The sequence below is a fragment of the Panthera uncia genome, chromosome E1 (assembly GCF_023721935.1).
Source record: "Panthera uncia isolate 11264 chromosome E1, Puncia_PCG_1.0, whole genome shotgun sequence".
In the NCBI taxonomy this organism is placed as follows: Eukaryota; Metazoa; Chordata; class Mammalia; order Carnivora; family Felidae; genus Panthera; species Panthera uncia.
In genome coordinates, this window is record NC_064814.1 from 35,039,628 (window position 1) to 35,064,213 (window position 24,586).

Sequence of the window (24,586 nt, forward strand, 5' to 3'; positions counted from 1 at the left end):
AGGGAGGGGAGGGTGGGTGATGGGTATTGAGGAGGGCACCTTTTGGGATGAGCACTGGGTGTTGCATGGAAACCAATTTGACAATAAATTTCATATTTAAAAAAAACAAAATGTTGACATTTGCTAAGACTGTTATGGAATCAGAGAGTATGATTCTGAATGAAAACCTAATGCTAAGCCACATCATCAGCCTACCTCTAAAGTCTACCCTAATTCTGATTGACACTCACTTTAAATGAGCCTTCCCTGTAGATTTTTCAACTGCCATCAGATAGGCCTTTAATGTTTTCCTCACCATAACCATAACCCTAGCCATGGCCCTGACCCTACTTGGGCATAAATGCTAGTTCTGAGGACACAATGTATTTGGGACACATGACTGATGCAAGATTACTCAGCCAGAAACAGAAAAGGAAGTTGTGACATTTGCAATGACTGGGATGGAATTCAAGTGTAGGATTGTGGGCAAACACCTAATCATAACCCATTGTATCAGCCTAGTCCTGAACACAATCCATATGCCTATCCTAACACTTGCCCTCAACTCAACCCTTTGGTAGTGCTTCAAAGTACTGGTGGACAGGCCACTACCATCCCCTGGTCCCATTGCAAATGGCACAATTTCTGGGGATTTGGGCCGAGGTAGGGTCAGAGTCATGACTAGAATTAGGGTTAGCACCTAGTCAGATGGTAGTTGTCAATCCACAGGGAGTGCGGAACCCTCCACAGAGGGTTGAGTTGAGGGCAATGGTCAGGGTGAAGGTCAGGCTTAAGTCTAACTGAATAGCATTTGGGCCATTCTTCCATTGTTCCAGTGTTTTTTGAAGAATAGAGCCTGGCTTCCACTGAGATGACTGATCCACACCAACCTCCTGGTCAAATGGTGACTTGGTCTCACCACTAGTGTCTCTTTTTTTTGCAGTATGTGTAGGCTGAGAATCTTTAAGTTCTGCTCTTGTCTGCTCAGCAATTCCACCTTTAAGTCATTTTTTTTCACATTTCACCATAAGCTGTTAGCAGGAGCTGAGCCACACCTTCCACACTTTCTTCAGCTAGGGGAGCCTGGGTGGCTCAGTCAGTTGAGCCTCCAACTTCGGCTCAGGTCATGATCTCACAGTTTGTGGGTTCAAGCCCGATGTTGGGCTCTGTGCTAACAGCTCAGAGCCTGGGGCCTGCTTCAGATTCTGTGTCTTCCTCTCTTCCTGACCCTCCCCTGCTTACGCTCTGTCTCTCCCTCTTTCTCTCTCAAAAAATTAATAAACATTTAAAAATTTAAAGAAAAAGAAATTTCTTTAGCTAAACATCCAGTTTCATCACCTGCAAGGTCCACATTTCATGAAATATCAGTACATAAACACAATTCAGCCAAGTTCTTTGCCACTTTACAGCAAGGATCACTTTCCTTCAGCATTCAACAACAAGCTCTTCATTTCTGTGTGCCATCACCAGAATGGCCTTCACTATCCATATATCTACCATTTATGACCACTAGGGGTTCTCTAAGAAGATGGAGGCTTTCTCTATAGCTCTCTTGTTTTCTTTCTGAACTCTTACCAGAATTATTTTTTAAAGGTTCATTTGTGGAAAAAAAGAAAAAAAAATTTAAAAAAAAGGTTCATTTGTGGAAATGTAGGCATCTCATTTTCTAGCATGCATCTCAAAACTCTTCTAGCCTCAATCCATTGCCCATTTCCAAAGCCACTTCCACATTTTTAGGTATTTATTACAGCAGTGTCCCATTTCTTGGTACCAATTCTGACTTAGTCTATTTGGGCTGCCATAGACTGGGTGGATTAAACAACAAATATTTATTTCTTACAGTTCTGGAGACTGGGAAGTCCAAGAACAAGGCACAGGCAGATTTTGTGTTTGCTGAGAACCCTTTTTCTGTTTCACAGACCATCATCTTCTCACTGTGTCCTCACATGCAGAAAGACAGCAAGAGAACTCTCTGGGGTCTCTTTTACAAAGGCACAATCCCGTTCATGAAGGCTGTATCCTATGACCTTAACACTCCCCAAAGCCCTACCTCCCCATACCACCACGGGGTTAGGAATTCAACATATGAATTTGGAGGGACACAAACATTCAGACCATACCAGCCTCCTTGCCATCACTTGGTATTACCAGTCTTCTAAATTTTAGTCATTCTTCACAGTGTGTGGTGGTATCATATTATGATTTTAATTTCTATTTATATTATTTTAGTTTGGCCTGAATAACTTTCTTATTGTGCAGATCTGCTCGTGAAGAATTCTTATGGTTTTTGTTTGTCTGAAGTCTTCGTCTTTAGTTTTAAGAGAGGGGAAAGGTAATTTGGGACCTCAGTTCCTCTTACCTACTTCTCACTAAGCAGAGCTCCTATGCATCTCTGCCACATGGTTAAGAAGTTTGTGCAAAGCCCCAGATGCACTCCCTGTCCTTAGAGGCTTCTTGGAGAATCTGGCTGGGAAGTCCTGATTCCTTCGATTTCTGTTTGTGTTAGTGAATATAAGGTGGGATCTATGTGGGTTTGCAAGTGGGAGAGGGTATGAAAAAAAATAAAAGTGTGGAGTTTGGGTGGTAGGATGAGTGTGTTCATAAAACAACAGTGACTTCTTTTGTCTGTGCTCTCCTAATGATTCTGGGACTGGGAATAATACAATTATTCTTTATCCCTTTTGTTTTGGGGTTTTCCTTGAAGTCTAATTATAGGTCAGACTATTATTGTCTAGAATTGGTGAATGAATATCATTTCACTGTTATAAAATAACATGCAAAGAGCTGGAAACTGATTACTCCACCTGAACCTCAGGGCTCTTTTATTTGACTCCCACCGACAACCCTAATCACTTTAACAACTGAACTACTTCAATACCAGAGGAGAAATAAAGGGGAGCAGATGAGAACAAGGCAGTAGGTCACCTAAAAACACCAATCTCAGACACTTCTGGTGCTGGCCCTGGGACCCCATGCCCTGGGGAGGGAAAGAGGTGTTAGGGCTGCAGCAAGAAGCTGAGATTTGGCAAAGCAGCAGAGAGCCCAACCTTTATGAATCTCCCGCCTCTCACAATTGCAACACGTAGCTCATGTTGGGCGATTAGATCCCTCTGCCTGCCCCATCATGGCACTGGAGAAGGTGCAGGGCAGTGGCTCAGGCCCTAGTTAGTAACCCCACGCTCCCGAAGTACAGTTAAGCTTTCATCAGCTAATGTGGGTGGTCAGTTTGTAGCTGGAACTCCATCCACTAGGAATGCCAGGAAGCGCGGGGCAATAGGTATCCTGGAGTTGTCCCTGGAGAGCTAGTTGCCTTTGGGGCCCTCTGCTGATATGCACCTTGCTTTTGTGCAGGAGACACTCCCACCTCGCTCTACACGCTCTTTCCTGCCTCTTGGCGGTGTTCGAGGTGCGGGCCAGCTTCTTGGGTTTACTTTTCCTGGCACTGCGAGACAGCCTTGTCTCCAACCAAGAATGGGGTGGAGTTTACTCCAATTCCGCTGAAGCACACCTACTCCAGGACCAGTCTGGGCCTGGAGCGCCCTCTGGCGGTGCTGGGTGCCGGGCCTGGACCTCCGCGCACAGCGCCAGCCTTTGGGTTTGGTCTTCTGAATGCGCTGGACAGCGTCTGCCCGATGGTGGAGCTCTGTAAACCTTTCTGCCTTGATTATTACCTCACCCCTCTCCAGATCATACACGGGGAGGCGCGACGCAGCCTTAGACAGCTGCTAGGATGGGCGTGGTGGGCGTCCAGGGAGAACCAGCATGCTGCTAAGCATAGCTTCGTCAGTGTGGACATGTAGTTGCTGGGCCTGGAGTCATACCTGTCATTTTTCTCTCAACTGACCACTGCCAAGAGGAGCTATCCTGGGCTTGCTTGACCTCTTGGTGTTCCCCAGCCTCATCACCATCATAGCTAAGTCACTTCTTTTCCTGGACATTGGAGCAGGAGGGGTGTGGCTGTCTGGGGGAGCTGGGGGGGGGGGGTCTCCCAGAGTAAAAGGCTATCTTTACTGCAAGGAGTGTGCATGGGAGAAATTCCAGAAACTTTCACTTTTTGCTGATGTCATAATCTCTGGACCCGAAGGTAGAGGAATCAGCATGGTTTGGATATGGGTGAGATGGGGTTGAGCCCTGAAAATTGTGGAGACTTTCCATGGTCTCAGCCTCCAAACACAACTCACAGGAAAAATCTGGATTGGGCAGTGGTGATGTCCATACTCAGAGAATTTCTACTGGGTGCCAGACAGGGCACAGGATTCAAGTGTGGCCGGGACAAATCACTGACCTTCTCTGGCCTTCCCCGGTATGCGTGGACCTTCTGGAATGGCTCTGGTATGTATGCCAGAGAATGCTTCTGAGTGTTGGGTCAGGGTAGACATGTCTTAGATTTCAGGCCAGTACTGGTCTACACAGGGGCAACCGCATGCCAAGGCAGGTAGGGACCCATGCTACTTCAACACTAAAGACTGGACAGCATCCTAGGGACAGTTTGGCAAAGCCAAGGGAGGGATGGATAACTGTTCTGCCCACCTGATTGTGGCCCATAGAGGCTGATGGCAGAACCCTTTTCGAGGGGACTGAGTTTTGCGACCCTGGCCTTGAGGGACTTGGGGCCTGACACCTGCACTTATAAGGTTCGGACCCAAGTTCCAGGAATTACAGACTCTGGATATCACATAAATAACCCTCTGTAGTGCTTCAAATTACAAACATTTTTACACATGGTGTTCTCTATGCTTCTCAACAACTCAGGAAGATAGACCTGAAAATCCACACTAACAGGTAAGGATCCTCAGAGAGGGTAAAAGTCACATAGCCAGGGAGAGGTTTGAACCAAGACTTAAACAGCTACCTTAGCCATAGCAGATTTATCCACAAAGACAATGACAGTCATGTGGGGCCCTTAGAGTAGTGGGATCCTGTGGGCTGATGGGCCAACACAAAGGAGGAGGCACTTAGGAGTGAGAATGACTTATGGCCCTAGGTGGGCACAATGTGGGGTGGGAGCCCTGGTTAGGCTGGGCAGTACTGAGGGCTTCAAGGAGACATAAGCTGTCAATAAAACACGACCATCTATTCCTAAAGCCTGAGGTGCCACTCAAGGCCTATCACAATTCACCTATCCAGACTTACTAGGCCAGGTCCCCATCTTTGGGCCAGAGCTCACTCATCTGTTCCCTGACCAAGATATCCCACGCAGGGCTGTGACTTGGGTGAGTCAAGTGAAGAGTGTATGTTGTGAAATTTGAAGAGGCACTCTCTCAGGGCTGTGCAAGTGCAGGCTAACACCGGCAGGACCCTAAGACAGAGTCTCTTCTCTTTCACCTCTCTCTCCTGCCTTAGGTCTAAGCTTTGAACTCCCAGAGGGAAGAGGCTGTGGCTGCTACTGCCTGGGTGTCCCCAACCCAGCCTCTGGGCAGTGCACTGCTGTCACTAGGAGCTCAATAAACATTTGGCAGTTGTCAAGTCTCATCTTTCTTCCCTGAGAGAAAAAGGGCCTATGCTGGGAAAAGCACATGTACGTCACTCGATCTAGCCGATGGATCTAATTGGCCAGGGTCTGGACTTCTCATTTGCTAGACATAAGCAAATGAGATGTGGGGGGCCGGGGTGGGGGTGAGAACCCAGTGCCCTTGCAAGATTCAGAAAGTCCAAGCCAGAAGGTAAAGGACATTTAGTCCTACGTATTCTTTTTACATGTGGGGCAACAGAGCTGGAGAGTGACAGTGACTTGCTCCAAGCCACAGAGTACCTTAGAGACAGGGACAAGGCTACATAACAAGTTCTCCGACGACAACTGTGACCTAATCCTGGAAGCCAAAGCAGCTATTGGATGCACATCGAGTGTATCGACTGTCTACTTATCAGGACTGGAGCAATGAGCAGGATCGATCCATTGCTTTTGACTGCCAGCAAGTGCTGCTCGCCGATTGGTCCGGGTTAAGGAAACAGGAAAAAAAAAAGGGCGTGCACGTGGTACCCTCCGTCAGAGACTGGCGCTTGCGGGTGAGAGTGAGGCTGGGGAGCGACCATGGCGTCGCTGAATAGTAGCGCTGTCGTCTGCGTGATTTGCTTGGAGAAACCCAAATACCGCTGCCCCGCCTGCCGTGTGCCCTAGTAAGAGTGGGGGTCGTGGGGGAGGAGGCCGGGTGGAGCCTGCGGGGCGGCTCGGGGACCCGGCGGGGACTGCGGGAGGGTCCGCGCTGCTTTCCGGGCCGACGAGGTCGTGGCCTCTGTTGTTGCAGCTGCTCCGTGGGATGCTTCCGGAAGCACAAAGGTCAGGCCCTGGCCCCCCCCACCTGAACTCCCGAGTGCTGGCAACCCCCGTCAAGCCCTGCCTCGCCCCAGGGGGAACCTCTACCTGTGAATGCTTCCTCGGGTTTCGAACAGTGAAAACTTCTGCTCTGCCTTTTCTTTTATAGACTTTTTTTTTTTAAAACATTTATTTATTTTTCAGACAGAGAGAGACAGAGCATGAACGGGGGAGGGTCAGAGAGAGAGGGAGACACAGAATCCGAAACAGGCTCCAGGCTCTGAGCTGTCAGCACAGAGCCCGACGCGGGGCTCGAACTCACGGACCGCGAGATCGTGACCTGAGCTGAAGTTGGCCGCCTAACCGACTGAGCCACCCAGGCGCCCCCCCCCCCTTTTTTTTTTTTTTTTTTTTTAACAGTGAGTGGACTGCTTTGGCTCTCAGAGTCGACCCTGGTAGTTTCTTCATCTTAGTATTCTGACGCAGAAGCTGCGCTTGCTGAGGTTAACAAGAACGTTTTCTTTCCTTTAAAATGTTTTGTTAGAAACGAGGTAGATCTGTTCACGGTAAAGAGTGATTAGTCTACATTTTAACTCCAATTCGGGGTCTCTTAGCCCTCAGGGACTCTTTCCAACGACCTTATGCTGGGTTGACTCTTTTGTTAAAGTTCCTCATTGGTTTCTTGCCTCTAGTGTCCTCCCTTCCAGACTCGGACTCAGTGGTCCTTTTCAAGCTGCTTCCCTCCCCGTTTTTGTTTTTTACCCCTAATGTCCCTGGAGCATTTTCAAAGGAAACTTTTTGGTTCAAGATAGACAGGAAAGAAGTAGAACTGCTTTGCTGGAAATAGGGTTGTGGAGCCAGGATGGGTAGGCTTTGCTCTGGCTGTGCAGCCCAGGGTGGCCCAAGAACCCCTAAGGCAATCTGGGGTAATCTGGATCTTTTAACTGTGTGGCCCTGCTGCTGCCAAGGTTTTTCCTGAAGTGCACATTTGAGTAATTCATTCCCTTGAAAACTCCAGCCACTCTAGCAAAGGAAATTAGTTGGTGGTTCTTAACTTGGGTGTTGCTCTCCCTAGGGAGATGCACTGTTACAATGTTTCTGTTTCACAGTAGCTGATGAGGGTTGGGGGCACTTCTGGCAATTGGTATTGACTCAGATAAACACCCTGTGGTGTGTGAGACTCACACCATTTCAGCCCTGAATACCACAGTGCCCTTGATGAGGGAGAGACACTGGTCTTGGGAAGAAAGGCCAATCTTCTGTGTGGCAGTCTTTTGTTCTTCCTCCACTTGTGTGGGCCCCAGCCTCCTGCCAGGCCTGCCCTCTCAAACAGCTGGCAGTTGCTTATCACCATGTCCTTGCACCTGACCCTATTCTTTCAGGGGTCTGGTCCAGCCATAGACCTTTCCCTCTGCCAGGAATGCTCTTTCCACCTGGCAGTGCCTCCTCTTTGTCTCCCAGCCCTCTCAGGTGATGTAGATCAGACTCTTCTCCATCTCTCTAGCCACCATCCCTAAGACTCAGCGCATTGAGGTGGGCCTGATGACTTCCATCTGTGTAATCCCAGTGGCACGTGGCACATGCAAATTTGGTATCTGAAACTGCTGAGAAAATAGTTTGGTAATTGAAGTCAGTGTGCCACTTGATCTTGGTGAAAGCCCTGTTAAGTTCAGCAGGGTAAGGAGAATGGGGATGGACCCTCGGGTGCATGAGGCCTATTTCCTCTACCCTCTGCCAAGCTCAGGGTTGCTTGTTTTCTGGATACTGCCCTTTGATTTGAACCCTCACTTCCTTTGCATCCATCCATCTTCATCCCTACCCACATCCCTTACCTGGAACATAAGTTTCCCACCTAGGTGCTGCTGGCTTGGTGGAGAGATGTGGCCTTGTCGTTAAAGTACAAGTGACGTGCATCTGATTTGTGTCTCTTTCAGAGCAGTACAACTCTAAAACTCTTATTGAGAAAAAAAGATCAGCTGTTACTGCAAAAACTATAAAGCCTGCAGAAGACAAAGGTGGGTTGGTTGATTTCAAACCAGCCAACCTAGGAAAAGGTTTCAGGTAAAAGAAGCCGAAAGGAAAGAGATGTGGGTTGGGGCAGGGAGTCAGGAATGATGGCACCTTCCTTAGCCTGGAGCACCAGGAGTGGGGCACCTGTTATGTATTATAGAGCAGCCTGAAGGTATTGTTAAGGACAAGAAACAAGGGGGGCAGAGGGGATAAATGCTGTAGCTGTAGTTTGGGAATGAGGGGTGGACCCTGCTGGCAGGATCCTTCTCCAGTCATGGCTTCATTTCTCCCTCCACGGGCCTGGCTGGAGCTGTCAGTTCACCTGAGCTAGGCTCAGATGGGCGGCTGCCTTTGGCATAGGTCACCTTCCTGCTGCTGGGGGCTCCTTGGGATTTATTGGGAGAGTGGGCTGTCATCTCATCCATCCATCCAGACTTCAGTATCTCCTGGGTGTCATGCCAGTCTTTGAAAGCAGTCCCTTCTGGTGCCTGAATATTCACAGCATGGGGATAGCCTGTTTCTGCCCTTTGAGAAACTTCTTTGTTGGGTTCAGGCAGTGCCAGAAATTTCTGGCCATGCTGAAAGCACAGGGCATTCATGTTAGCAGGTTTTTATAGAACACCTAGTTTTTTGGCCCCTGATCAGGCTGGAGCCATAGTGAGGGGAGCTGGGGTGATAGGAATTAGAAAATCAGGCTCCTGGCCTAAAGAACACAGAAACATGTAGAACAATATGTGAATACTAGGATGTATTTATTAAAGTCACCAATTCTTTGCTTTCACTTTCATTCCCTTTCTAAAAAGAGGAATGTTGGTACAGTTATAAATTCCAGAAAAAATTACTTTTGTTTTGTCTACACCTACTTACTCCTGTCACTTGTGTGCACATTGTTAATCTACTGCAGTAGTTGTTAAAATCTGGCATCTAGGTTTTGTTTCTAGTCCTAATTAGTTGTGTTCTGTATTCCTTAGATGATGATGACTCTATAGATGATTTTCTCAATAGTGATGAGGAAGAGGACAGTTTCTTTGCAGAATTTAAAGAATTTAGGTAAGTCTGTGCTGTGTTTACTTCTTTGTCAACCACTGATATATTTAATCCAATGTGTAGAATGTGATTTTGTTATTAATAAATAGTTGATCCTTGAACTGTGCAGGGGTTGCATGCCCCCCCCCCCCCAACTATCATGCAGTTGAAAATCTATATAACTTTTGACTCTCCCAGAATTTAACTACTAATAGCCTAGTGTTGACTGGAAGCCTTACCAATAACATAGTTGATTAACACATTTTGTATATGTATTATATGCTGTCTTCTTACAATAATTAGGAAAAGGAAATGTTAAGAAAATCATAAGGAAGAGAATACACTTACAGCACTGTATTTATGGGAAAAAATCTGTATAAGTGGGCCTGTGCAGTTCAAGCCTGTTGTTCAGGGTCAGCTGCACTTGAGTATGGCATGCAGAGCCCTTCAGTTGCATGATTCTGTGAATATTTACTCAGGGCTTCAACACCTCCCAGCCTGCCTACAATTCTCTTGCCCTGGAATCCTACTGGTTTTGTGGGTTAGCAAAATTCTCCTCCTTCAGGCCTTGGTTCAGGTTACCCTTCCTTATCTAAACTTCACTTTTTGTCTTTCTCAGAAATAAGCATTTTTTCACCTTTCCATGGGGACTTGTAATGTACCACTCATTTTATAGTAATTTCTCTCTCCCACACTAATTTGTAGGGCAAGGGCCGCATTTATTCCCATGTCCCCAGTGCTCCGTATATAGTCTAGCCATTAATGTGGACAGGGCAATCCCAGGATCTGGTTTTTCAGAGGGATGTGGGTGTTAACAGTGCCCAGCATTTGTGTAGGACTGTGCGGTCAGCCCTTATAGCAGTTGTGTATGTGATTAGTGGGCCAGTGTAATTCCTAAAGATAGATGGGAGTTTCATTGTTCTCATCGTAGGCTGACTCTGCTTGGCACCCACTCCCATGGTAGTGATTAGTTATACTGAGGGTGAAGCGGAGATATGAGGGTAGATATGAAAAGTTGTGTAAACTGCAAAAACACGCAGATATGAGTGTCCGTTCATTGCTACTGATCCTGCTTTGTGAGGATCAAGCACTTGCTTAAACAACATTCAGGGTATGTAGTGTAACTGTCCTTACCCAGTGAGAACCTTCAGGCCTATGAAGAACAAAAACATGCCAACAGCTTAATGCTATTGTTTTCTGTATTTATCCCAGTAAGCTATTTTTTCCTAGTTGAAATGGCCTAAAGTTAAACTATTTACAGAGATGTCATGAACAAGAATCTGTGATGGCATTTAACTTGGAAATTGTCTGATAGGCTGATCTCACCTTATTTAAGTGAAGCATTGGTTCAGTTCTTGGTTTTAAAGGTTAAGGGGATACAGTTCTTGATATTTATTACATTAGATACATTTAGCTTTTAACTATCTCCATCTGTTCCACTGAACTCACATTGGCTTTCTTGTTCATTTTTAAGGGGAGTCTGCAGCATTAAGAAGCCTACTGTTCAGGGGTGCCTGGGTGGTTCAGTCGGTTAAGTGTAAGTGTCCGACTTCGACTCAGGTCATAATCTCACAGTTTGTGAGTTCAAGCCCCACATCGGGCTCTGTGCTGACACCTCAGAGCCTGGAGCCTGCTTCAGATTCTGTGTCTCCTTCTCTCTCTGCCCCTCCCCCACTTGTGCTCTGTCTCTATCAAAAATAAATGTAAAAAAGAAGCCTGTTCAGTCCACACCTTAGATAGTTGATGGTCAGCCTCAATCAGGGGTACAAGGCAAAGCTCATGAGGGTCTACATGCAGGAGCCCTTGTTTGTAGAGTTTGCTGACTGCTGTTTATGGATTGTGGAACCATCCCAGGATAAGGATTCTTAAGATAGATTATTGTGTTGCTTGCTCAATCATGTGCATAGCTCTCAGAACCTGCCCGCTCCTCCTCCCAGGAGAACAGCTAGTGTGGGGCCCTGAGCAGGAGTGTGACTTCCAGGGTATAGGCCAACTGACCTAGGGTAGGCTGCACAAGTCTTTATCTCAAGTCCCATGGGTGTGGATTTCAGATAAGATGTGGATACTCAACATGGCAAACCCTTTATGGAGAGAGAACTTGACATTTAGGTGGTTGTCTTTAAATGTTTTAATTTGGGTACAGGTTAGACATCACATACGATACTGTTTGTCAAGTTTTATACCCATTTGAGTTAAAACTTGCTCACTGTTGCTAAATAAAATCAAGATACGGTTATTTTCTGGTAAATTGCATTGTTCATCTGTAGGTCATAAATGCTTGAAATTACATTAAATAAACCAACATACTAAATAAGGTTTTGTTCTTTTTAAAGGAACTAAATGCAAATAACCCAGTCGAAATTTTGGGGTTAACTTCAAGCTGACATGGCCTGTTCTGTTTGCAGGGAATCGCAAGTGCCCCGGTGCAGTGATGAACCACACCAGTGAGTCGGATCTATGAAGGTAGTAAAATGTGGGAAGTTCTCTGTGGCCCTGAGGTTTCTTAGTCCTGGTTTGGCAACCAACCCATGACACCTGTCAGGGCTTGAGATGTAGATGGGAGCCCCATGCCACTGGTGGCTGTGGCAGCTCTAGGTTGCGGGCGGGAGCTGTCACTTGTTCACGTGTACTTAATGTTGCTGTGGGAGTAGTTTGGCAGCTTAGTGTTGATCGAATGTCTTTGGCAAGGCAGCTGGCAGGAAAAGGCCTTTTGGACACAAAGGCACTGAAGGATTGCTCAGCCTAGTGAGGCTAGGATGTCAGAATAACTCACATGTGGCCCAGGCTGTGTCTTTCCAGCAGAATCTGATTAAAGCCAGTAACACTGTGGAGTGAAGGTTCAGGGCAGATGTCAGCATAAGGCAGTGGAGACTTCCTGCAGTGGAACTTAATCGAGCCCTAGGGAGAGAGATACAGCTTACCTCTGGTTCCTAGGAGTGCCAGCTGTACGGGTGCCTAGAGCAAATGCTAGAAATGCAGGTATGGACAAGTACTGGTATCGTTCAGTTAACGTTCTTTTCTCATTCTAAACCAGTGGCAAAGTCCAGAGTCCAAATATTTAATTTTATATTAAAATACAGAATTTCACATCCATTCTGTGTGATGCACAAGGGAGCTCTCCCCTACAAGGAGTATTTATTAACTGTCATACTCGTAAAACTGTTTACAACTGGAAGAGCAAACAGTTACACTTCTGTTTATACTCTGGCTGGCCTGCATGCTGTCATGGGAGATTTCATCCAGATTATGCCCTAGAGTAATTCCTCTGGTATGGAAATTCACTGTTTCCTTCTGTTTGCCTTGTCAGTGTCACTTAATCCTTGCTGTGACCCCATGTAATAGGTGAGTATTAGCCCATGTTCTACGCTGGCTGACTTTTACTCTGGCTGCCCATACTATAGAAACAGAGCTCTTGGACCACAGACTTACCTGCTTGTCATTTGCTCTGCTGGAACAGGAGATAAACCAAGTGATAATTTGACGAAAGTGTTAAACCCAGTGCTATTTGAGGGAATAAGCTATCATCATAACCCAAATTTTTAAAAAGTGGGACTAATTAAGTAGAGATTCAGAGGAGATGCTAGAACACTCAGAGGCAGTTTTTAAAAAGTTGAAAGGGCTCTGGAAAATTCCTAGTTGTAATGATGGTTAACAACCCGCCTGCAGCCAGCTGGGACGCGCAGGCTTCTGGTTTCCTGAGCAGCATCAGGATGGCTCTGGTCCTAACATTAGTCCTGTTCCCACTGGGAACTCATGGGCTTTGCCTCTTGCTTTCTACAAGGGACCCAGAGCCATGGTGGGCAGGACCACCATCCTGTCACACAGCTTACCTGAGGCAGTGCTCGGATGGATGTGACACCAGCTTGTTCTTGTGCCGTCTGGACTGCGTAGCTACTGGGGTTGCCCATGGGGAGCTGGAGGCAGGCCCAAACCACCAGCTTCCTCTGAAAGCCACGTACACCCACAGCTGCATTGGCCAAGACCAGGCCCAGGGGCCAGAGGCGGATTATTGCTTCCAAGAGGCTGGTCTGTGCCTGGGGCAGCAGGAGGGAGCCCAAGGGAAGGGGAACTTGAGACACGTGTTTTTCTTGCACACCATCCAGTTCTTTAGAAGCAAGGAAGGCCATTCTGATCTTAAAAAAAGAATGCCACTTTATAGCTTTCAATTGATTAGCTCTCTTAAGGGAAACCAAAACTGTCTTTAATAAAACAGCTTAACAAGGTAAACTGAAGGGCACCTGGCTGGTGAACAGCTAGATACCTTCAACTAGACTGGCACCATGTGGCAGAACTTTACATCCAAGGCAGATGTACTTAGGTCTTACATGTGCTACTTTAAAAATAATAACCTTAAGATCTAATTGATATGCCACAAAATTCACCCCTTTAAAGTGTATACTTCCGTGGTTTTTAGTATATTTCCAGAGTTGCTTATGCCACTCTTTCTGTGTCCAAACCACCCTGCAGTGTCGGTGGTATTTTATACAAGAGAGCATACCAGTGTGCAGTGGCAGGGTCAGCATTCCACCCTGGGGCCACCTGATACCAGACTACCCACTGCCCGTCCTGACTGCTGGAGTCAGATACTCACCCTCCATTTCTGCCATGTGCGTTTGATGGCCGTGGCAGCTGCGTGCATTCTCTGGATGTGCTTCCGAGCTAACCAGGAACGAATGGCTGAGGTGTTTTGCCCAGAAACAAAGAAGTAAATGAAATGTTTAGAACTGTTAGTAGCCTGGCTCTGCAGCAACACCCAATCTGCTGAAGAAGTTTGGAATAGATACTTTTTCAATGAATGGCTACCTTGTGCCACTATGTAGGGTAAGGAGCTAATAAAGAGAATACCTCAAGAAAACCTGGCTCTGAAGAACACCCCTCACACTGTTTAGACTGGGAGAGACCCTACCTGGAAAGGCAGCTGGGAGGCTTACCTGCCTCAGGCTTTGGCTGGGGCAATGCCCAGGGGACAAGAAGTATCTCTTATCTGGGGAGTCTTCAGTTGAATTTGTTTGCTGGCTTTATGAATTCACAAATGGTGACCCCACCATGCACCCACATGTTGGTAAAGGTAATGACTACTGGATGGCAGACTGGTTGGCAATTTTTGTTTCCTTCTCTTGCAATTTCAGCACTTTCTGGTTCTTTATGGTACCATCATATTCAGAAAAAGGACTATTCCATTAAATATTAATATTTGGGTTCTAGAAAACTAAAAAGTTTAAAGACAAATCTAAATCTTGTTATTTCACCAACCCAGACGGTTCTATAATGTTTCCTTATGCAATTGTTTTATGCCTATACACACAGAAACATGCCTGAGGAAGGTGGCATCGCCCTTGATGTGTGGTTTGGCATCCTGGTTTGAACGAAATACTAGAAGTAGTTTTGGTTAAATTTAAAATATTATTCAAAAAGACTTCTTAGCTGGGGCTCCTGGGTGGCTCAGTCTGTTAAGTATCTGACTTCAGTTCAGGTTATGATCTCGTGGTTCATGAGTTCAAGCTCCGCATCAGGCTCTGGGCTGACAGCTCAGAGCCTGGAGCCTACTTCAGATTCTGTGTTTCCCGCTCTCTCTCTGCCCCTCCCCCACTCATGCTCTGTCTCTCTCTCTCAAAAATAAAAAACATTAAAAAAAAAAAAAAAAAAGATTTCTTAGCTGCATCATAAGCGCGGTCCATAATAACAGCTGTCAGATATTTGGGTTGTTATTCTAGTATTTTTATTTTCAAAATAAGACTGCTGTGAACATGGTTCCTATATCTCTTCCTTTAATGAATCAAAACTGAAGGTCAGTTTTACCTTCTTACACTCAGCAGGTAATGATTTATCATATAGGCAAAGGAAGACGGCATAAACTGCTCTCTAGGTCTGGGAAAGGGGAATTAAAGGCAAATTTTTAGCCTCTGCTGCCTAGAGAGCACCCCACCCTTATTTGTGGTGTGACCTGGCTTCCATTAAACTGGAGAGACACTCTGGGTGAGGTGAATCAGGATTCAAGTCCCAGGGTACCATAGGCTTGTGCTGTCAAGGTCTTGACGCTGGGACACAGCTTTAGTATATGGGGGTTCAAGCAGCAGCATTTCACAGGAAACCTGTAGTGTGCAAGGTCTGCAGCAGCTGACAGGGACTGCATCCAGGTCCGTCTGCTGGCCTGGAACCGTGGCTGTGTGCCCAAGAGCCCCACCCCTCCTACCTGCCTGGATGAGCGTGGCGGCCTGCCTCTGCCTCTCCTGCTTGCGGTGCCGGTGTCGCCTCCAGCTTCCCTGGATGCAGCAGGCACACTGCTCTCGCACCTGGGCACGCCCACATTCCAGAAGCTCCAACTGAGAGGAGGGGTATCCACTGAAGTCTGCAGCCTCTCTTCCCACTGCCCTGAGGTGAACCCACACTCTGTCCTGCTAAGCAGAGCACGCAGCTAGTGAACTACCCTCCTCATCACAAACCAGCTTACCATGGAGTCAGTCATAAACACTTTGGTCCTGCCACAATGCACTGGGACTGGTGTGGCCTCGGCTGGGTCACCAGGTGTGGCTGCTGCCTGAGTTAGAGCTGGAAGAGTATGGAGGATGTCCTGGAGAAGAGGTTGCAGTGTGGCTCCCTTGGTATGTGGAGACCATTCTATGGGATGGGAGACAGAGGTCTCATCAGCTCTTGGTCATCTACACGCTTCTGTGGACTTAAGAAACTGGTTCTGGTCTCCCCCATACTCCATAGGCTTCTTTGCTGCTGTTCCTGCCTCTAACCACTTCCACCTTTTTTGGGGGCAGAGGTGACCCCTCTATTCTTCAGGCCCCTGGCTATTCTGAGGAATACCGGAAACCCCACTTGTGGCTGGCCCACAGCCTCCATTTCTGTGGGTCCCCTAGGCAAGCTAGCAAAGGGCAGCTGGTACCTGGATTCCAACCTCCAACCAGCCAGCATCTGTTCCAAGGCCCCAAATATGCCGAGGGCCAAGCAGGGCAGGTGGACCACTCCCTAAGCCCCTCACCCCTTAACTCCCTGCCATGTATGGGAAAAGGGACAACACCTCCCAGTCCCAGGGAGGCCCAGCAGGTCCCCATGTCACATTGTGCATAGCTGGCTCTTGCAGAGGGAGGATTTACCTGAGGGCTCTGACCACCTTTTGCTGCCCAGTGCCTCTCTGGAGACAGAGGCTACCAAAGAAGACGCCGCAGACGAGAAATCCCAAAATCAACCAGGGGCGAATGGGGCTTTGGGCACAAGACACAGAGCAGTAGAGCAAATCATGAGAGGAGAAGGAAAGAGGTGGAGAAAAAGAATGAAAGGAAAGTGATAAAACTAAGCCCAAGAGAGGAGGGAAATCAGGACTGTCCCAGGCCTGACAAGCCCCAAGGTAAGGCTGTGTGGGTGTAAGCAGATGCTGCTGGGCTAGGGTCTTACTGGGCATTGGTCTTATACTCTGTCCTTGGCCTCTTCCTCCTCCACCTATGCCAGGGTCTTACCCTACATGCTGATAACCCCCAAACTGGGGCCAAGGGCCAGACCTTTCCTTTGATATTAGGGCTTGCTGAGTGCCTGGCAGACATTTCTACTGGATGACTGTAGGGACCTGGAGCTAAAGTCAGTCCTGCAGAGCTCAGCAGCTACCCCCAAGCCTCTCTCCCCCACCAACCAGGCATAGTCTAACCAGTTTCTTCCCAACGTTGCCCACAGTGCCCACATCTCTACCTTCTCTCAACTCTGGCCAACCTAACAACCTCACTCCCAAGGCCTGCCATGGGCCCCCTAACAGTGGTCTCCAGAAAGCATATGGCTGACATCACTCCCTTCCTCCTCTGAGATGTCCTCATCTTCCCAGAGAATAGAGCTCTGCTCCTGTGACATGGCCTGCCTGTTACCCCAGTCTCACCTCCAACTGTTCTCTGCCTTTACAAGGTCTACACACACAGTGTTGTCTCCTGCCTGCAGGCCTCTGTTCAATTACCTGTCCCGTGGAATGCCCTTCACTTGGCTAATACCACTGGTCTTCAAACACCACTTCCTCCAGGAAGCCTTGCCTGATTCATACCTCCCCAGCACTACCCACAGCATTCTGTTCCTAGCTCTATCATAATTCTCCACTGTCTGTCTTCTTTTAGTCTGTTTCCCCCAGTGAACCAAGAACCTCGAGGACAGGGCTGTGTTTTACTCCTCTCTGAATGTCCAACCCCCTAGCCCTGAGATGGCCCAGGACAGGCGCTCAGTAAACTGTGCTTGAACAAATGACTAGCAAATGGGCCCCACTCACCTGAATGTCCTTCATCAGGAGATGGGCTATGGGATCCAGGGGATGTGCGAGTACAGAGCCTTCTCAGTAATTCATATCGTTCCACGAAGTTCTGGTGAGGGATTCTAGAAGCCAGAGCAGGCAGAAGAAAACAATGAAGTGACAGCTGTGAGCCTGGGACAGCACTTGGGGCTAACGGGAGTTACTCTATTTAATCTACTCAACAACCGAGCGAGGTGCTACCATGACTGTGCCCACTGAATGGATGAGGTTGTGGTTGTGGAGAGACTACACAGTGGAGACCATTTTAAACCGGACCTGCTCTTCTACAGCCTTGGTCTACCTAAACAAAGCTTCTCACTCTTTTAGTAGGGGATTTTTGGCCTGCCTCCTTCGAAAGGGGCTTGCTGGCTCCTCCCCAACTGGATCACTCATACAGTCAGCCACATCTGTTGCTTCTCTGACTCCACAGCATCCCCTGCTTCCTCCTGATTTTTCTGCTCCCCTTCACCTCAACACTTAAACAGCCGATGACACCCTGTACGTATTTATACCTCCTCCTCCCGAGTCTGGCTTCTGTCCCCAACACTGTTCCAGTGTGGCTCTTGTTGCAGCCATCAGCAAACACCATGCCACTGGCTCCAGCAACTGGCCTCTGGCAGGTGCCTGGCTGACCCCTGTCCCCATACAGCTCTCTCAGCCCCCAGGACCCCTGTGAGCTTGGCTTCCTCCTTCACCCACAACTCCCAAGTTGCTGGTGCTGGTTTCTCGTCATCTACCTACCCACTCTCTAAATGTGAATGTTGCTCAGTGAATGGCTTCAGACCCCTCTTCTCTCCCCACTGTGATTTCCTCCTTGCTCATGGTGTTATAACCCACCAAGGACAGATCTTCATGTACCCTCCAGTTCCCAAAGCTCTGGGCCCCAAGCCTGTCTTATAACCACTGCAAACCTGACAAGGCCACATTCCTGACTCCCCTCCTATCCCACCTCCAGCCTGTGCCTTCCCCAGACATCCTATCTCAGGGACAGGATTTCCTGATTCATCCACTTGCCTCAGATAGAAGCCTGGGAGTTATGTGTGCAACCTGGAAGCTGACTGCTCCCCTGCCCACATCCCATGATCAATCACCCCACAGTCCTGATTCTATCACAAACCACAGTCCAATTTAACCCATGTCTCTCCATTTTTCATGGTTGCCACCCTCTTGTGGCCACCATCTTGCCTATACACCTGCGCAACAGCCTCCTCATGCATCTTCTCCCTTCTCTTCTGACCCTGTGTCCAACGTCCACACGGTAGCCACAGAACATGAATGAGAGCACAGCACTCTCTCCTCACAATGTCCAGCAGCTTACCAGCCCTCTGGAAAAACTGCCAAGTCCTCATGGGACTTCTGAGGCCCCTCTCCCCCCATTTCTCTATGTGCAGGCACTTTAGCATCTCGGTTCCTAAGCTGGAGCTTTGTGCTTGCTGTTTCCTCCCCCAAATCTTCCCAGGTTGGCCCCTTCCCTCTCCAGAGGTCTGAGCTGCTTAGAGGGGCCCATCCCCAACCAGCCCAAAGATCCTCTTCCCCATCAGTCTACCTAGCAGCACTTTGTCTCTTTCCTAGCACTGATCAACTTAATACTTCTTGTTCTTGACTCCACAGGAATGTAAGCCCCAAGAGGCAGAGGCTCACCTTCCTTATTCACTGATGCTAGCAACAGTGCCTGGTGCAAAACAGTACACAGAAAGGGAATGGATAAATGAACAAGTGAAATCTCTTGAGTTCCAGGCTGACTTCTGCAGACCTGCCTCTTTCTCTTCACCTCCACATCCTGCTCTGGGCTGGGCAGGTCTTGTCACGCCAGAGTCCCAAGCTCCACCCCAACACTGGCCCTGCCCACTGTGGGGCCTGGCCCACTTACCGGATGGGGAAGCCAGCGGCACTGATGTGAATGGTCTCCACAAGGCCACAGGCCTCCAGCTGACTGAGGACCTGCATTGGTGAGGAGACAGGGTGGGCACCTGTGGTGTGGGACCAGCAGACCAGAAATACCACTCCTGCCCTCTGAGGCTCTGGTCCGTGTGAACCTGCAGGCTGTCTTGATGATTGACTGATGAGGGTATACTCTCCTGCTTCTGATACCGTGGAGGTAAGTGCTGGTCCTACTTCTGTCTCACCACTCCCAGCTGTGCAGAGACTCTGCCTTATGATGCAGCCTAACCCAATTTGTTTATTTATTTTTATATTTTGTGGGCAGTGGGGTAAATCAAAGCTGAGGAGCAGGAGAGGTTAAATTGTAAAGATTCATTGGGACCTTAGTGGAGAAATCCTGGCCGTAAACCCTAAGGCCAGTTGACTGTGGGACACACTCCAGCATCCAGCACTCATGCCTCATCCCCATCAGAGCCCAGTACCCTGAACAAAGGGCAGCTGCTGGCCATCAACTTTTGTGCAAATTAGAAAAAAACTCTACCTCTGGTCAGAAGTGGCCACACTGTGCACAGACTGCAAGATGATTCAGACCCTTCAGCTAATCACCCAATCCTCCGGGCAGCTTCAGTCTCATCAGGGCACATGGACTGGTGAGCAGAATGTAAGATGCAGTGGAGGCTTCCTGGCTAGCTCACTGTGCCATGCACAGACCACAAGAACATACATGACTGTCCTGCCAAAGCAGGGGCGCAAGATGCCCTAGTGTCAAACTCAACCCAAGAGACTCGCTCTGGTCACTCCACTTGGAGCTGAAGTTCTGCCTTTCGTCCCTTCAGGGCCTTGGCCAGATAGGGCTCCCTACAAAGCAGCTCTGGCCCAGTGAATTACCTCCTCCTGGAGAAAGGTGTGCGCCTGGCCCTGGCTGTTGGGCTTGATGCAGCGAATGTAGTGGGGCGTGGTGCTATGCAGAACCTGCAGAAGCTGCTCCAGGGAGGCCTGCAGCGGGGAGAATGAGGAGCCAGACAGATTGAGGCTCCCTGTGGGCATCAGTGGGGCCCTGGTTAGTGACTGCATCAAACACCCCCTGGCGGTCTTCACAGCCCTGAGACAGATATCCTCCCAGGCCCTGGGATGATTATGGGAGGTGCTCACTGAGTCCATGCACCCTCCTTGCCTGAGCTCCCAATGCCCCTCACCTCCACTTCTAGGGACCTTCCTGACCTGTGATCTGTACCTGGTTGGTCTCCACTCCCCACACCTCCCCCCCCCCCAACCCCCACTCACCAAACAATCTTCCTGGAAGAGAACAATCTCAGAAGCCATTCATTCAGGCAACAATTGTTCTCATTGAGCCCAGACATAGTCAGTCTGCTGCGCAGAACCCAGGGTCTGATGGGGTCACACGAATGTGTGTTGTGCACCCCCTCAGTAGCGTGTCTGAGGCTAGGCAGGAAAGAGCTAACCAAACCTGGGCTCCACCAAGTGGTTCCACTAGGAGGTAATGATTAGGCTGAAATTTGAAGGACTAGAAGGAATCAACTAAGACAGCAGGTGTGGAGGGTGGGAGTCTGGGATGGGGCTGGGGATGGGGCGGGGAGTGGTACAGGCAAGGGAGGGGCATCCCAGGAAGGTGGAGCAGAATGTCAAGGGTTGAGGGCAGAAAGCATAAGGTGCTGGAGGAGGTTGACAAATCTGTAAGCCAAGGACAGGGCTTGAGCAGGAAGCTGGAGAACTAGGAATGGACTGGGACACAGAGGTTCATGTAACTATTGTTCCTCCATGACCACCCTATCGGCCGTGGGTGAGAGGCCCACTGTGCCACCCATAAGCCCCTAGGCTTCCTGTCATGTCAGTTATGTCTATTTGTTGGTTTTCTGTTTTGGTCTTCCTCATGAGGCTACCAACTCCGTGCAGACTGGGACCATGTCTACTCACTTGTCAATGTTCCCCAGCAAACCACCAATCCTGGGAGGTGCTTGGTAAATATTTGAGATTGATGAATGAATCAAGCACATTCTATCAGCACCCCCAGGACCCACCTTGAACTTGGACACCACAGTCAAAACAGGGGCTCTGCTCTGGCCAGAGGGCTCTTCCTGGGACTTCTCTTCAGGGTCCATAGGAAATAGCACCTTGAGTAGGGGGTCCTGGGATTGCTGTAGGAGCCTGGTCAGCTCAGGGGGGACAGGGTCCTATTAGGAAAGGACAAGGACAGCAGGTAAGGGCAGGTGGAGTGCTACCAGGGTTGTCCCCAGGTTTGCCAGCCCTGCTCACCCGAGCCCCAGAAGAAGGGATTCTACGGGAGACCCACTGTGACATGGGTCATTTCTGGGCAGCTTATGCCTGATTAGCAGAGATGTCAGGCAGGTAGGCCAAAGAGGTGACTTGGATTCTGGGAGGATATTCAGGAGAGAGAGAATGCAAGACAAGAATCTTCCATGTATATGCAGCAATGACTCAACACCTCATTTCACGCAGGCCCCCACAGGCCGTGGCCCAGCCCCCACCTTGTTCTTCTCCACCAGACCTGCCGTGTGGTACTGCACAGGCCCTGCATAATGCACCACGATGAAGCTGGGCTCCCGGCTGAGCTTGTTGTGGCCCAGGCAGGGACTGCCTGCCAGGGCACTCTCGATGCGTGTCTGGAGCTGGGCTGCACTGCTTGGCCGATTAAGGCGGCATTCCTGCATGGGATGCAATGGACACTCAGCCACAAATATGAGACAGGCTCGCCACAACCATCATGGATCCCCCCCGCCCCCCACCAGCAGCATAGCTGTCACATAGGCATCATAGTGACCCTGAGAGGGAAGGAACATAGGGATTAGCAAACCCATTTGGCAGATGGGAAGAGAGAGAGACACAGAGAGGGCCTAGTATGGTCTCTGAGGCCCCAGAAAAGCCCAGAGACCAACTCTGGTGCTTAGCATACTAGTTGACCCTACCTCATTTATGAGGGAGCAGATACTGATGGGGCTTCCCTCAATGAGATCCAAACAGGCCTGGTTGTCCTGGTAGTTGACAAAGGACCAGTCCAGGCCCTCAACTGCATATTCCTCCTAGGGGACCAAAGGTGGCAGTTGGGTGGCAGGAGAAAGCATCTGTGATCTGAGGCCCAGATAGGTCATCCATGGCTGGCCTCAGTACCACAGGATATTCCAGAACAGCATCAAATAAGGAACTAAAGGCTCTGGGTCAGACCCTGGAAGGAGCACTCCACTTCTCACCTGCTGAGCCCTCAGGTAGTGAGCCACAAAGTGCTGTTGTAGCTTCTCGTTGGCATAGTTGATGCACAACTGTTCCAGACTGTTACTGGGAAATGACTCAAATCCATATACATCCAGCAGGCCTGAGAGGATGGGGCAGAACCCATGGGGCCACTGCAGGGAGCAGGGGCAGGGGTACTACAGGAGTCCAGGGTGAAACCTCATACTTGGTACCCTGGAGAGGTTGAATGAGCAGGACACCCAGCAGTGGGCACAGTAAACACAATGCCCTGGGGTGGGTCGCATCTCTACTTCATGGCCCCTCAGAATTCAAAGCAGGAAGAAAGGCTGAATAAGGTGTGAGGGGCAGCCTAGGGAACATTTCGTGTCCAATCCAATTTAGAGGGCTTTGATCTCACCAGCCCTGTTGGTATCTAGAATTCCACTGTCTCTTGAGCAAACCTCACATCATTGAGCTTTACTTCCTCCTCCACCTGACTACCCCACCCCAGTTCCAACCATGTTACCATGTCCCCCAAATCCCTTCTAATCTAGCCATTGTGCCTATCCCCTCACAGTTCTAGGGGAGAGGAGGGGCCCTCACAGACAAAACACCATCTGAGTCTGCCTGGAGAGCTACAGATGGCTCAGATGTGGGCACTGAGAACACAGAGACACCCTTGCCCAGACACTGGTGGACAATGAGGAGATGGGGGTGCAGAGAAGGGAAAAGAGCTGCCTGGAGTTGCACACTGGACTGGACTGTTTTTTCGAAGGAGTGCTCCTGAAAGGGTGAGCCCCTGCTACCTATGAAAGTGGTCCAGGAGTCAGGGTCTGCACAGATGCTGCTATTGATCACGGATACCAGCCAGTCAAACAGCCTGTTGGGGTAGGGGTAGAGGGAGAGAGGACTCTTGTGAGAGGTCAGGTAAGCCTGAGGGATAGCAAAACTGCTCCTCCAGCCAGGGTGCCACATTCTGAAGGGCCTGTATTCCCAGCCAGACAGGCCAAAGGATCAAACCCTTTCCTCCCATTTGCTGCCCATCCCATTTTGCCCCACTACGAATGCAGGCTTGTGGTCATGCATGTTCCTAGGATGCACAAACCCGGCCTGTCCTCCCAACAAGACTGAACACACGGCTGGTAGACTCTGGGGCTAGACAGGGAATGGGACTCCATCAGTCACTTGGCCAGACACCCAGCTAGTGTCTTAACTGGAAGGGAAGGGGTGAACGGGAAGGCCTAGGCGGAGTTTGCAAAGAACTGAGTTCACTGGACACCCCTGAAAACTGGACCTGTGGCACCTAGAGCTCAAGACCCTGCCACATCCCTTAGTCCTGCATAAGCAGGCCCCGAGTCACCTGAGGCCAAGGGGTACTCTGCACTCTGGAGCACCCCACCCTGAGACAGTAAGGCAGTTACTATGCTGCTGACATGTACAATACTATTAAGGAATTTCTTTCTTACGATTTTTCTTAAAGTGACTGCTCTGCAGTTTATTGCAATTCAGTCAGTTAAGGGTTTCTGCTTTTGTACCAGGGGCTCCAAGTACCTGTCTGAGGCACTGAAAACAAGTGACCTAGTGTTACAATGATCTGATGTTGATTATGTATGAAGTGCTCTACGGTTAGAGGTTCACACGATCTATGATCATCATATTTTATTTTACCGATTTTACAGTGACTTGACACAAGCTTTAAAAGTCTTTGGCATGAAATTAGCTTCAAGGCAATGGGAAAAGAGTCTCTTCCTGAATTGGGATCCGTCTGAGCCAAGCTGCCCTAGGCAATGTTCAACTCAGCAGATCTTCTTCCCTCAGTAATGCTTCTCAAGCTCTTGACTCTTAAAGAAGTTCATGAACGGGGGGGGGGGGGGGGGGGGCCCCCCCCCCCGGGGCACCAGGTACTCCCGCTCTTACCGGCGCGCCAACCACATCTTAAAAATTTTTTGCCTAGAAATTAT

General features: G+C 49.0%; 2 protein-coding genes and 1 long non-coding RNA gene across 4 annotated transcripts in view; 2 read left to right on the forward strand and 1 right to left on the reverse strand.

The window, feature by feature from the left end:
* ZNHIT3 (zinc finger HIT-type containing 3) overlaps positions 1 to 11,293 on the forward strand; it is a 209,585-nt gene extending 198,292 nt beyond the window's left edge. The window contains exon 5 of the mRNA XM_049637849.1: positions 10,743 to 11,293. Within this exon, the coding sequence (XP_049493806.1) occupies positions 10,743 to 10,969 (227 nt within the window). The 3' untranslated portion in view covers positions 10,970 to 11,293. The remainder of the gene's footprint in view (positions 1 to 10,742) is intronic.
* On the forward strand, positions 5,939 to 9,298 carry LOC125927465 (uncharacterized). Its single transcript, XR_007459345.1, has 3 exons — positions 5,939 to 6,096; positions 8,167 to 8,293; positions 9,214 to 9,298. It is a non-coding gene; the product is annotated as an uncharacterized LOC125927465 (long non-coding RNA).
* Positions 11,294 to 12,037: 744 nt separating the features above from the next.
* The window catches only part of MYO19 (myosin XIX), a 25,332-nt gene continuing 12,783 nt past the window's right edge, over positions 12,038 to 24,586 (reverse strand). For both annotated transcript variants that reach the window (XM_049637852.1, XM_049637851.1), the window contains exons 11-23: positions 23,432 to 23,505; positions 22,646 to 22,767; positions 22,364 to 22,477; positions 21,926 to 22,102; positions 21,458 to 21,610; positions 20,307 to 20,414; positions 19,408 to 19,478; positions 17,517 to 17,620; positions 15,720 to 15,886; positions 15,462 to 15,591; positions 13,860 to 13,945; positions 13,099 to 13,401; positions 12,038 to 12,166 (exon numbers count right to left, since the gene is read on the reverse strand). In XM_049637852.1, coding sequence (XP_049493809.1) covers positions 12,038 to 12,166; positions 13,099 to 13,401; positions 13,860 to 13,945; positions 15,462 to 15,591; positions 15,720 to 15,886; positions 17,517 to 17,620; positions 19,408 to 19,478; positions 20,307 to 20,414; positions 21,458 to 21,610; positions 21,926 to 22,102; positions 22,364 to 22,477; positions 22,646 to 22,767; positions 23,432 to 23,505 — 1,738 coding nt within the window. The remainder of the gene's footprint in view (positions 12,167 to 13,098; positions 13,402 to 13,859; positions 13,946 to 15,461; positions 15,592 to 15,719; positions 15,887 to 17,516; positions 17,621 to 19,407; positions 19,479 to 20,306; positions 20,415 to 21,457; positions 21,611 to 21,925; positions 22,103 to 22,363; positions 22,478 to 22,645; positions 22,768 to 23,431; positions 23,506 to 24,586) is intronic.